Below are 13,590 nucleotides of genomic sequence, written 5' to 3' on the forward strand. Positions count from 1 at the left end.
AGACAGTCCGCCCAATTGTTTGTTTCTTTTGATCCCAACAGAGGGGGAGTGGCTGTCGGGAAACGCACCATATCCAATTGGCTAGCAGATTGCATTTCCTTCACTTACGCCCAAGCTGGGCTGACTCTTGAGGGTCATGTCACGGCTCATAGTGTTAGAGCCATGGCAGCGTCAGTGGCCCACTTGAAGTCAGCCACTATTGAAGAGATTTGCAAGGCTGCGACGTGGTCATCTGTCCACACATTCACATCTCATTACTGCCTTCAGCAGAATACCCGACGCGACAGTCGGTTCGGGCAGTCGGTGCTGCAGAATCTTTTTCGGGTTTAGAATCCAACTCCACCCCACTAGGCCCATTTTTATTCTGTTCCAGGCTGCACTCTCAGTTAGTTGAATAAGTTTAGGTCAATCTCAGTTATGTCCTCGCCGTTGCGAGGCCCAATTGACCAATGTTTATTGTTTTGAGTGAGCCTGGGGGCTAGGGATACCCCACATGTGAGAACAAGCAGTCTGCTTGTCCTCGGAGAAAGCGAAAGCTACATACCTGTAGAAGATATTCTCTGAGGACAGCAGGCTGATTGTTCTCACCAACCCGCCCGCCTCCCCTTTGGAGTTGTGTCTTCCCTTGTCTTTGCTATTTGCTGGACTGGCGAACATGCTCGCGTTCGGGCGGGAAGACGGTTGCGCATGCGCACGTGAGGGCTAGCAAACATTGTTGCTAGTGAAGATCTCCGATCGGAGGGGCTGCAGTGGACGTCACCCACATGTGAGAACAATCAGCCTGCTGTCTCGGAGAATACCTTCTACAGGTATGTAGCTTTTGCCCTCTGGTTGATGACTTTTGCTGTGTATACTTTTCTACTTCCCAAGGTCTTGTGTGTCACATAAAATTCCATGACAGGAGGCAGATTGCCCACCCCTGGTCTAAATGGTTATTTTAAATTCAGACAGGAAATTTAAATCTGGTGAAATAAATTGGTCTGTCTGGTTGAGTGTTTGTCAGGTAAGTGTGTAAAACACTGAAAATATCCACCATCACATTCTTTACTAACTGATATCTTCCTATTTTTCAGTTTTAGGATCAAGTCTGAAAGTTGCTGCTTAGTTTACTACACATGATTGTGGTTCTTTGTCAGTCGGCAAACACATGCTGTAGTGATTCAATGGATTAATGGAAGACTTTTTTTTTTTTCAGAACTGTCAAATTGATATTCTATGAGTACCATTTGTAAGATATTAAAATGCGAAAAATTAAACATTTGACTCTGTATGTACAGAAAAAGATACACCAGTGTATTGGGCTAGGCTTGCAGTTTATTGAAAACATCTGTTAAGATTACCAACATGGCATACTTGTTTCTTCTAAGGCAGGGCAGGCAAAATACAGTCCGCGGGTGTCTGGACTCCAGGCTGTTGCATAGCACCAGTTTTTGTCTTCCCTCATTCCTTTTCATCACTCAGGGGAAAGCAGAGGCAAGAGTGCACTAGGGTTTATTATGCCACTCGATCTGCTGCTGTGATCTGTTGGAGCCATGAATGTCTGCTTTTGTGCTGATATTGTGTGTCTTTAAAAGTGGACATGCCAGGCACTGAGTCATGACAAGAGAAGCATGCTCCTTCCTCTGCCTTCCTGTCAGTGTTGTCATCAGAAGCATCAGAAAGTCTTTTAAAAATGCAAGTTTTAAATTTGCTTTATATTCTGACTCTTTTTCTTTCCTTGGCCTGTTGAAACCAATATGTAAACTTGTTTGGTGTATGTTTTAGAAGAGCTCTTGCGCAAATCTGTATTATATTCAGTACTGTAACCCACCTTGAATGCATTTTTTGCAGGGGCGAAAGAAACAAATAGTTTTTACTGAAGTTTTCATGAGGAAGAATACAGTGTGATCATTTAAGCTACCACAGTTGTTTTGTCCCAGGGTGCAGGTGTACACTCCCAAGTGTACATTATGCTCCTCTTAGAGGGTTCCTGATAAGTTTGTGTTGGGAAAAAAGATATGGAGAAAGAAGGCTTTTTAGACTAGTAGCTGTAGAGTTGTGCAGTGGCTTACTAAAAACCAGTATGTCTTGGTTTTCTGGGAAACAAGCAGTGTTTAAAACTAGAACTGTGGAGAATGTTCAGAATTATACTGTACTAGTAAAAAAGGCCCGTTTCTGACACAAATGAAACGGGCGCCAGCAAGGTTTTCCTCGGAGTGTGTATGTTTGAGAGAGTGTATGTGAGAGTGACTGTGTGTGAGAGAGAGAGTGTGTGTGTGAGACAGTATGAGAGAGAGAGAGTGTGTTTCACACATAGTGTGTGCGAGAGAGAGTGTGTGAGACACACACTCTCTGTGAGACTAAGTGTATGAGACCAAGAGAGTGTGTGAGTGACTGTGTGACACATAGAGAGTGAATGTGATACAGTGTGAGACATAGAGTGTGTGAGAGACAGTGTGTGAGAGTGAGAGAAAGACATTGACTGTAAGAGAGAGAGAGTGTGTGAGAAAGAGTGTGTGTGTGTGACAGAGATACCTCCCTCTCTCTCTGGTGTCTGAGCGTTACTGTGCAGGACGCTGAGCTCTGGCTGTGCTTCAAGGAACTGACCAATCCTATTTAATAGAATGCACCACCAACATTCTGAAGCCGAGAAATCTCGTGTGGTTGGTCACTTCTGCTTGTGACGAACCCGGAAGTATGTGATGTCAATTCAGGAGATGGATACAGAGAGCAGGAATGCTTCAGCCATGCAGTTAGCTTCAGAATGTTGGAGGTGCGTTTTATTATACAGGATGTTTATGTTCTAATTATTAGACTTGTACACCATCTTGAATGGCATCTGCCAAGAAGAGGGGTATATTAAGGTTTCTAAATCAATCATGGTATTATTATTATTATTATTATTTATTGCATTTGTATCCCACATTATCCCACTTCTTTGCAGGCTCAATGTGGCCTACAATTCGTCGTGAATGGTAATGATTCTCTTCAGTGTTACAAAAAATATTTCATAGATATATGGTTAGGGGGAACTCCAACCCTTTGTGCCTCATACCACAGGCCTCTCTGGCCCCCTATCCCAGTCATAGCTCCTGATGTGGCACCCAGACAAAAACATTTGCCCATCCTTCTTCTAATGAAACGGATGTGTTTGTGGATTTCTGTTAATTGTAACTGCTGAACAGTGACAAACAAAATTTCAATCCAGGCTTTGTTTATATAGCAAGTAGCTTTGGCTGAAATTAACTTGGAGTTTCATTAGTAAAAAATTTTCATACCACAATATGGAAGAAACCATTGTGAGAGGACTCCTGATATTTACATGAAGCCAAATGCATCATTTTCTTGAAATCTGAGGGTCATTCTAATCAACAGTACTGTTTTGATTTCTAAGCTGAAAAATGTCTTTACCTTCTTTTTTTTTTTCTCTTTTTCTATCCTTTCTGCTTTCTTTCTTGCTTGCTTTCATGGATACACTCCAGGAGGACAAAGTGGTTAGAACCTTTTTCATATCTATAGTATTGTGTGTTTTGAATGTTCTTAAGGATTTTTATTTCAAATTAATCACTTTACTCTTCAAGCCTGTATGTTTGTTACATCCATGCATGAGAACATCTCTGTGTTAGAAAACTTATAGTAGGAACTGTACATTCATTTTTGTTATCATATATATATATATATATATATTTTTTTTTTTTTTTTACTTCATTAGCATGTGCTCAGCTTAAAAATATCAGCAGTTTGAAATTGGCTTAATATTTTGTCTTTCAAAGAACTGTTTGTGATCTATTAATCTAATTGGTAGTAGTTGCATTTGTGAGCTACATGCAATTCTTAATACATTGCTTACTTTAAGTGAAAACTATACTTCTCGGGTGCAGTGCTAGATTTTAAAAAAATATGCATGGCATTTGTAAATTTTACCTTGTAATAAGTGGAAATTGTATGGTTGTACCTGTATTTTAAAGCTGCTTTAAACTTTACCCAGCACTTCTGCCTTCCTGCTAATAGTTCTGTTGGCAAGACATTTTCATATTCTTTTACTCTGAATCATTTCAGTAATATTGCACATGTATACACACATTCACACACACACACACACTGCAGAAATCAGCTATGCGATTTTGAACCAGTTTGTGACTGTGATCCAAACATGGTTTGTCCTAGCTGATGAATTTTAGAAACTATTAACATATTCATAGAGAATACTTAATGTTGCGTGCCAGAAATACTTTATAAATATGCACAATATGTAGTGAGCTCATTTTTCTTTTGAACCATACCATCTTATTGGTTCCTTTATGCTTATAAAGAAAAAGGAAAATTGGTACCCAAGAGCTCCAAGAAATGTCTTTTACTTTTTTTGGTGAATTATACTTGCTTTCTACATCCTTAACACAGTTTCTCTGTAAATCATTAAGGGCCTGTTTTACTAAATCGCACTAGTGATTCCTGATGCGGCAAATGAGAGGAAGCCCATAGGAATTAAATGGGCTTCCTCTCATTTGCTGCGCAGGAATCGCTAGTGTGGATTTGTAAAAGAAGTCCCAGAGAGAGAGAGATAAGGGGTACAAAATCGGCCCCCTTCCTTCCTATGTCAGTAGATTAATTGTTGCTCTATAACTTTGCTTCCAGTTAGTTTTAAACTGCTGGCAAATATCAGGAAGCAATATAAAACATAAAACAAATGTCAAAATAATGCTTATTTGAATGTCTTTGTTTTGAGTAGCTCGTAAGTCCTGTTTTAGATTGATAAGGGGCTTGTAAAGGTCCTGTAAATACTAGCTCACTTAACAATAGGGAAGCCTCCACTATTCTGTGACTTCAAGGTTAATTACGCCTCACTTTACTAATAAAAAAAGCATTTTTCCGTACGGAAATATACCAAATTAAGTGTTCAGGACCATAGTGGACCATATTCCAGCAGTGAGCTCATTATATATATGGCTTGATTTATAAAGGGTATTGCTCTGTTTTGTGTCTTTAAGAAGTTAAATTCATGAATCGGACTCAGAATGCAGTTAAGTAACAACAAATCACAATGAAAAAATGACAGCAACATTTAGCAGCGCTGCCATCTCTTTCTTAGGAGAAGGTGATTGGAGGAGCTCCCTGTTTATAGTGTATTCACTTTATAGCATTGTCATCAGCAAAATGAAAAGCCAGTAAAGTGTTATCAAATTAACACTTACATTGTGATGTATCATTTGAAGTTGCTCATAGCTATGATTTGGGTAATGGATATAAAAAGACTGGCTGCACAACAGCCTTGTCCTATCCAAAAACAACTGAAAACAGTCCAGAGATACTATGATTTAAAAAAACCACTAGGTGAACAACTGGATCATTGATACACAAATGATTAGCAACATCTGTGGCTGAACACTCAGGGGTCCTTTTACTAAGGTGCGCTGAAAAATGGATCTGTGTGCACCCAAAACCCACGCCTACAGTATCACAGATCCATTTTCAGCGCACCTGTAAAAAAGGCCTTTTAAAAATTTTTGCCGAAAATGGACGTGCGGCAAAATAAAAATTGTGCGTCCATTTTGGATCTGAGACCTTACCGCCACCCGTTGACTTAGCGGTAAGGTCTCACTGATTAACCATGCGGTAATCGTCTACATACATAGAATGATGATTACCACCTGGTTTCTACCAAGTGCCTGAAAATAAAAATTATTTTCTGACACGCTTAGCGGATGTACGTCAAAAATGAAATTACCACACGGGCCACACGGTAGCCAGGTGGTAACTCCGAATTGACGTGCGTTGGGCACACGTAGACAGCTACGCGGCACAGTAAAAGGGCCCCTCAGAATGCTGCACCAAAACTGCCATCATATCTCCTATTGGAATGTGTAATCAAATTGGATTTCTTGAAGACAAGCAAGCTGGTGTGTGATCAACATATAGAGGCTGACTGTTGTTTTTGGTAGACCATTTTCATAAGCTTGTCTTCTTTATTGCAAAGATGAGGGGGTAATATGTTGCTTAACACAAGTAGCTACAATAACTGGGTTGGACACAGTGTCCCAGCTATAATAGAAGTGGTTTGTATTAAGTTCAGCAATGACCTCCTTTTTGTATGCATTGAATAATCCCATGCTGGAGCACAGTTCTTAGCCATTTGGAGCACAGATACTCCCCTTGAAGAACTAGCTTGCTTTTGGTGATCATTGCTTTTAAGGACTAACTTTAGCTCCTGTCTTTTTTAGATGGCTGTAAAAAGTCAAAAGACCTGGCCAATATCATGCCGAAAATGCTGCAGTTGATTTCATGGTTCATGAGTTACCATTGAGAATAATGTGAAATTCTTATTTCACTCTTGCATTATAAAGGCAATATACACTTGAAACCATCTCAGACATACTTTGCTACAAAAAACATCAACTAAACTAATCTGCTGTAGTCTTTATTTCAGTTTTAACATACCTTTCAACTTCTCAGAGGGAATATGCCTAGATAGCAGGTATCATCAACATAAGTGAACTTTTCTGAGTACTCATTTGGCAGATTGCTGATATACATTTTAAACAGCAGTGATTGTAGAAGTGAGCCTTGAGAGAATCCATTAACTTCCTGTTCATAGTACCTGTAAAACATTGAAGCCTGTCTGTCTAGATATTATCAATTCAGTTTTGTTTTCATTTTTAGACTATTATTTTTATGCAAGTTCTTTTTGTGAACATTTTTAGTTATACAAATGTTCCCATCTTTCTACTTATATCAGTGGGTTTTGCAATTGTCCCTTGCTTGCTGAATTTTGGGTCGATGATTCATCTTTTCCACTTAATGCATGACTTCCCAACAGTGAATACTGGAGGATCAGCGTATTATTTTTTCATGTATAATAAAGACTGGATGATGGTTTTCTTCTACTGCTTGTAATTTTCATTATGAGTTTGATATTTTTTTTTGTTACATTTGTACCCCACGCTTTCCCACTCATGGCAGGCTCAATGTGGCTTACATGGGGCAATGGAGGGTTAAGTGACTTACCCAGAGTCACAAGGAGCTGCCTGTGCCTGAAGTGGGAATTGAACTCAGTTCCTCAGGACCAAAGTCCACCACCCTAACCACTAGGCCACTCCTCCACTCCATTTAAAAAAATGTTTGGAATCTGAGAAAGATGGCTGAAACACCTTATCTCACAAATGAAATCACCACTACATAATTAAGCCAAATGAAAATTAGATATTGCCCGTTTATCAAGCTGTGTACCCAACTTGCCCAATTACATGAAAAATACAGTTTAAGACAGAACCAGAACTGTTTAGAACTAATAAAAACAATGGAGTGTAAAGTTTGCCAGTCATGCATATAGATCACATGGCTGCTTTTGGAGCAGAAAAGATGTAAACTTTATTAACTTTCTGGAAAAAACAAAACCCATTCACTACATATATATAGTACGTGATGTAGTGATCCTGTAGTTGGTTCTCTTCAGTTTCTTGTTTGCTGGATATGTATTTTGGAATATTCATTTTTATTTTTCCAGAAGATTTTAATAGAAGCATTTCAAGGTTGAAAGCCAAGCACTGCTTAGTGGCAATAAAGGGTGTATAGGTATCAATGTGGGCTACTGTTAAGACATATTATTTTACCACTAACTCATGGTATTTTATCACAGGTCCCATTTTTTAATAATTATTTATTCCAAAATTAATAAGAACAATGCTACAATGTTCAGCGTAGAATTTAAGCTACCAGTACTGTGGACAATATCAGCAAATGCTACAACCACTAAACTGTGGAGCTAATGGAGGAAAAGACCTCAAAAGTCTGTAGTATGCTATGATGTCTCATAGAAAGCTAGTACTCAACAGACAGCAATATCATCGTTGGCCAAAAACCTCCATAGCATCTTTTTTCAGTGTTAAATATAATTTCTTCTTCATTAATTAATACACCATTAGGTGAACCCACAAATCTTCAATGTTGAAAACTTTTTCTTAATTTTTCATAGGCAAAAAATGGCATACTTAAGTGCCGTTCCAAGGACCCCATGGCTCTCCAGAGGTTTACTGACAATGCAACTTTGGCCAACATTTTGACAACAAATACACTTTCAGATATCTATAGTTCCATGACATCCTCTGGTGGGATGAAATGATCTATCTCACTTCCCTTTTCCTTTTGATTCAGGCTGTACATATTTACAGAACCACCTGTCCAATTACCCATCCCTTTGTGATAGGAATAAATCCCAGGCTGTGACCTCTATTCCTTTTCTCCACATGTGTTCTGACCTGGTTTTACAGCCTGCCTCATCAATCACTAACACAGACTACTCAACAATTACTGTGGATTCTTTTGGATTCGTATTAGGTAAATTAGACTTTTATTAGAGGTTCTAAGATACACAGTGATTAAGATATATACACAATGATTAAGCTATATAAACAGTAATAGAAAAGAAACAATCATTACATCACTGGTCATTAATTACTACATCCAAGCAAAGCTAGGAGTCTCTTGACCATGAAAATAAAGAAAAATAATATACATACATCACTGGTCACTACATCACCCAGGCTTTTCACATCAGCTGAAAGAAGACCCTTTTCAGTGAAGCCAGAATCTCGTAACCAGGCATTCAGGTTCCTATGTGGCACATCTGCCCATAGGTGAGCTTCTGGCTTCACTGTTCAGAGCTCCCCTTTTTATTAGAGTTAAGGAAAACTACAGAATGCTTGAGACATGTGGGAATGTGGTCACGTGTTTCTCTGTCCAGGTGGCTAGCCTGGAATCGAAACATGCTCCATCTCCCCCGCACATAGCTGTGTCTTATCTTCTTACACATTCCAAATCATTTGCACATGAACAGAATTATACACTTTAATGAGAAAGTGCACTGTGGGCCACTTAGACAAAGTTGAAAAGCAATCTTTATAGTCCTTCCATTACAACATGATAATTTGAAGGCACAGTCCCTTGTCAATTGTCCTCTTCACCAGCAGTGCACCTCTCCAGGGCTACACTCCAGCCACCTAGGTGGTCCTTCTTCCAGGCTGGACTCTCCTCTATCCACCTCCTCTTTCCAGTTGCCACTTATAGGGCAGCAACTACTCCTGTAGCCAGCCTGTATTTGTTTCTTTCACTCCAGGACCCCCCCCCCCCCAGTACTGCCAAAGGTCCCAGCAGGGGTACAGACAACCAAAGACCTGCAGATTGACCAAAGATCTCGTGTCCCTTTACACCATTTATTGTATTAAACAAAAACTCCAACCCTGCTGTCACTATCCACAGATACAGCACCATCTCTCTACATTTTATTCCAATACTTATCCCTTGAGTTGGGCTTCCTCCCACCCAGGGACATTCCTCACTCCAGTCCACTGGCAGGGACCTCCCTCCCACAAGGTCTCTGTAAAACTTCCACCGACTCTAGTAATGCCTGTTCTATGGGGTATTACATCAACATCAAAACTGTGCTCCCCCTACCTTTCCCTTCCCCCCCTTTACCTTGTTCCGAAAACCAGTTCCACATTTGTTGATACTGCCTCCAGCTGTTGGTTTGTAGTGCTGTGAACCTATGGTGCTCAGTTTTGACATATTGGACTTCTCAAAAGGCCAAAATGGATGTCCGTGTCTTGAAATATCCAAATCCTGATTTTACAAAGACAGAATAGGGACATCCAACACTGCAGTACATGCAAATAGCAAAGGGGGGGGGGAATGTATTTTGGGTAGGACTAGGGAGGGCCTGAAATCTGGATGTCCATCAGCAGTTACCGAAGGGGAAGAAATGTCTATGTCTATGCAGTAGCAGAGTGCTTAATATCAGAATCTGAAAGCGTGAAAGCTCTCTCGAAAGCAATTTCACCCCCTCCCCGCCTTCATAAATCACCTTTTCTGCCAAAAAAAAAAAAAGAACAAACCTTGGAGTATGAAAGACCTTTTCCCATGTTTGTAATAAATCCCTGTCCAAAAGTATGAATAAGGGATCACAAGTGGAGAGTTAATGATCTTCCAGTGTTTAGCCCAAACAAAAACTACAGCCTGGATAAAAGGTTAGTGTATAGCAATATCTTTACTCTTTTATCACTATACAAAAATATATTTTTTTGTTTAAAAAGGAGGGAAACAAGCTTTTCCTCCAGCCTAACCCAGTAGATACTAACATTAGGGTTATACCATAAATAAATAGCTTTAGGGCTCATTTTTAATTATACTTTTGAATACTGGGGAGACTAATCCCTTTGAAACCCTTAGGAGCTAATTGTGTGCTTTCTTACCCTGCCAAATAAAATTAGAAAATCATTGCTGTAATGAAATAAAACAATGTTTTTGCTACACTAAGAGGTAATTAAGGGCCTCTTTTACTAAACCGCGCTAACGATTCCTGGTACGGCAATGCCAACAAAACCCATTCACTTTGAATGGGTTTCATTACATTGCTTCACAGGAATTGCTAGCGCAGTTTGGTAAAAGAGGCCCTAAGGGAAAAAAAACCCAATATTTTAAGGAGGATCAACAGTTTAATGATATTTATCCTACTCAATATATATTTCTTCAAATATACAGATACAATATAATTTGCTGTATCAGCCTCCAATAATTTAATGCCTATAATAGGAAAATTGAGTATATCAGTTTCCAACTATTTTTATCCTAATATTATAGCCCACAAGACCAAGCACCTTGGCTCCTAAATGTGTCTTACAGAGCATTATTATCGTCTTGGAAAGGTTAACTGAGAATCTTGAAATTCATTTCACATTCCACTAGGCCACAGAGTGGAGGAGTGGCCTAGTGGTTAGGGTGGTGGACTTTGGTCCTGGGGAACTGAGGAACTGAGTTTGATTCCCACTTCAGGCACAGGCAGCTCCTTGTGACTCTGGGCAAGTCACTTAACCCTCCATTGCTCCATGTAAGCCGCATTGAGCCTGCCATGAGTGGGAGAGTGCGGGGTACAAATGTAACAAAAATAAAATAAAATATACCGCAAATCAAGAAAATATCTAGGCAATTTTCATAAAAGCAAATAAAGGTTAGGGAGGGAAACCACAAGAGCTTTAGAAATATATAGGGCAAAGGGGAAGGGATGAGATAGATGATTACTCTAAATCACATGAGGAGGGGAGGTTGTAAACATAAATAATGACACATCTGAAATGCAACAACTGTAAAAGAGGAGGGACACGTTAGATGAGGTGGATAAGGAGGTGAGATGATATGACAAGTAAGTGTTGATGAGATGAATGTAAAATCCTTTCTGTGTAATAGGGAATGAGATAGCGATGTGTGGCAAACTGAGATGAAGAGTCTGAAAGATGAGAAGGATGACCTTATATTGAATTTAGTAAAAGACTAGACGTCAGTGCTCGTTCTGAGAAGAGGAGTAACATTGTGAAATTTAGATACACCATTAATCAGTTTTACCGTGGTATTTTGAGGTAATCGAAGATGATAAATTTGGTACTGGAGACCTACCAGAAAAGAATTGCAATAGTCTATAGCGCTTGTTTTTGAAGTATATGGATGCCTCAAAAGGCCGAAATGGACATCCTCATGCTTGAAATGTCCAAATCCCGATTTTGCAAAGGCAGAAAAGGAACACCCAACACGGCAGTACATCTAAATAGCAAAGGGGTGTGTGTTTTGGGTGGGAAAAGGGAGGGCACAAAATCAGGACTTCAAACAGCGATTACTGAAGGGGAAGAAATGTCTAAGTCTTAAAAAAAAAAAGGATGTCCTTAGAACATAACATAAGAGTAGCGATGCTGGGTCAGACCCATGGTCCATCTAGCCCAATATCCTGTTTTCCAAACAGTGGCCAAGCTAGGTCACAAGTACCTGGCAGAACCCAAACATCCAGGGTACAAAAAGGTGCTCTGATTTAGCAGCTGGCCACTGGAGTGATTGAGGCATGACATCTCCTTAATCCTCCAGTGGTTGCTGTCCCCTCCCTCCCTCCTGAAAGTGAAACTGGAAGGGGATACCAGGCTTCATGACATCTTCAGATATTATGAACATTAAAGCAGGAATCTTCTGGTATTTTGGGGCATTCTTATTTTGAGGAGTAGCCTAGTGGCTAGTGTAGTGGACTGTAAACCAAGGGACCCAGGTTCCCTCCAGGAACAGAAATACATTTACTGTACCTAAATACATAAGCCACCTCAAAGCCTGAAGGCTATTGAAATGGTGCACAATTAGGTACAGTAGATAATTTTCTGTTCCTGGAGGGCACACTATTACAAAATAAGAGTTGGGATTTGAACCTGGGTCCCTTGGTTTACAGCCCATTGCACTAAGTACTAGTCTTGCTCCTGTGCTCTGCATGGATGTCTGTTTGGCCATTTTCTAAGAGTATTGCCATGCAGACATCCATGTCCTGTGTTTTCACCTCTTCATAATGTTGAATATACCATTTATAAAACACCTGTTTGTGCTGGGCATTTCCAAAACACGGATTTTCCAATCTAAGCTTATTTCCTGTTCAAAAATACATATGAGATGGATGTCCATTTGGGATGTTCTGACATGGACGTCCTTTTGAAAATGCCCCTCTATGCGTGATAACACCAAGGGATGAACCAGTAGATGGAGAGAAGCAGAATCAAAGAAGGGATGGGCTAAGTGGACGTCTGAAGGCAAAAACAGATTTCCTAGCTAGTAAGGAAATGTGAGTAATAAAGGTTAGGCAATTATCAATGGTTACCCCAAGAATCCAAACCTCATCTTTAAGTAAAACTGTGGTACCTTGAATTGTTTTTAGAAGACTTGATAAATGAGGTGACCCTGTTATTGAAAAAAAAAAAAAACATACAACTGTTTTAGATGGATTCAGTTTCAGCTTATTTTCCACAATCCAATCTGAAATTATCAGAGAGATTAAAATGAGGAAGAGAAGAGGGCGGATTTACCAATTTATTATCCACATAGAGGGCCCAAGTCTTAAATTTTTTTAAATGTTTTTTTATTTATCATTTTACTTAATTACATTCACATTTATCACGTAAATGTAAGGAAAAACAGAAATTAATATAAGGAAAAAGAAAAAACATTTTCTCTCAACAATATATATATAATTGTCCACAATTGGGGGATCCAAGATCAGGAAAACAATCTCAAAGAAAATAAGAAAAACACCAAGTGGTTAATTTTACAAATTCATATTTTCTGAGGGAGGAAGGTTAATCGGTAATTGCAGCCGGTACAGTGGTAACTAAAGGAAGTTGCTGCAGAGGGTTCTTCATCTGTTCTTTTAACTCCACAAACTCTTCTATTTTCTTGGGTTCAACAAATATGTAATAAGGAAATAAAACACTTACAAGGGAATCGCTCTAGGAAGATCCCACCTAGGGCAATGATTCTTGGCTTAAAAGCCAAGAGTTCACACCTTCTAGTCTGCGATTCCCTTGATATATCAGGAAATATATTTATCTTTGAACCCAAAAAACTATGAGCCATGTATCGGAAATACAATTTGAAAACATTGTTCCTATCTAAATCAAAGGCAAAAGTCACTAGTAATATAACTCTATATATAGGGTATTTTAGGAAGATTTATCATTCTCATTTTTTTTTTTTTTTTAGTTCAATCAGTTTTTATTGATTTTATAACATATTGTAAATTTTGTACCAATGACAATAACAGTTAAC

The 13,590-nt window shown here is 39.2% G+C and overlaps 1 protein-coding gene across 21 annotated transcripts in view; it reads left to right on the forward strand.

Moving 5' to 3' along the window:
* The window catches only part of RIMS2 (regulating synaptic membrane exocytosis 2), a 1,685,778-nt gene that overhangs the window by 299,049 nt on the left and 1,373,139 nt on the right, over window positions 1-13,590 (forward strand). For 9 of the 21 annotated variants that reach the window (XM_030217702.1, XM_030217600.1, XM_030217635.1 and 6 more), the window contains one exon: window positions 3,462-3,473. The exons of the other annotated variants lie outside the window; for them this stretch is intronic. In XM_030217702.1, the coding sequence (XP_030073562.1) occupies window positions 3,462-3,473 (12 nt within the window). The remainder of the gene's footprint in view (window positions 1-3,461; window positions 3,474-13,590) is intronic. 21 annotated transcript variants of the gene reach the window in all.

The sequence above is a fragment of the Microcaecilia unicolor genome, chromosome 1 (genome assembly GCF_901765095.1).
Source record: "Microcaecilia unicolor chromosome 1, aMicUni1.1, whole genome shotgun sequence".
NCBI classification, from domain to species: domain Eukaryota; kingdom Metazoa; phylum Chordata; class Amphibia; order Gymnophiona; family Siphonopidae; genus Microcaecilia; species Microcaecilia unicolor.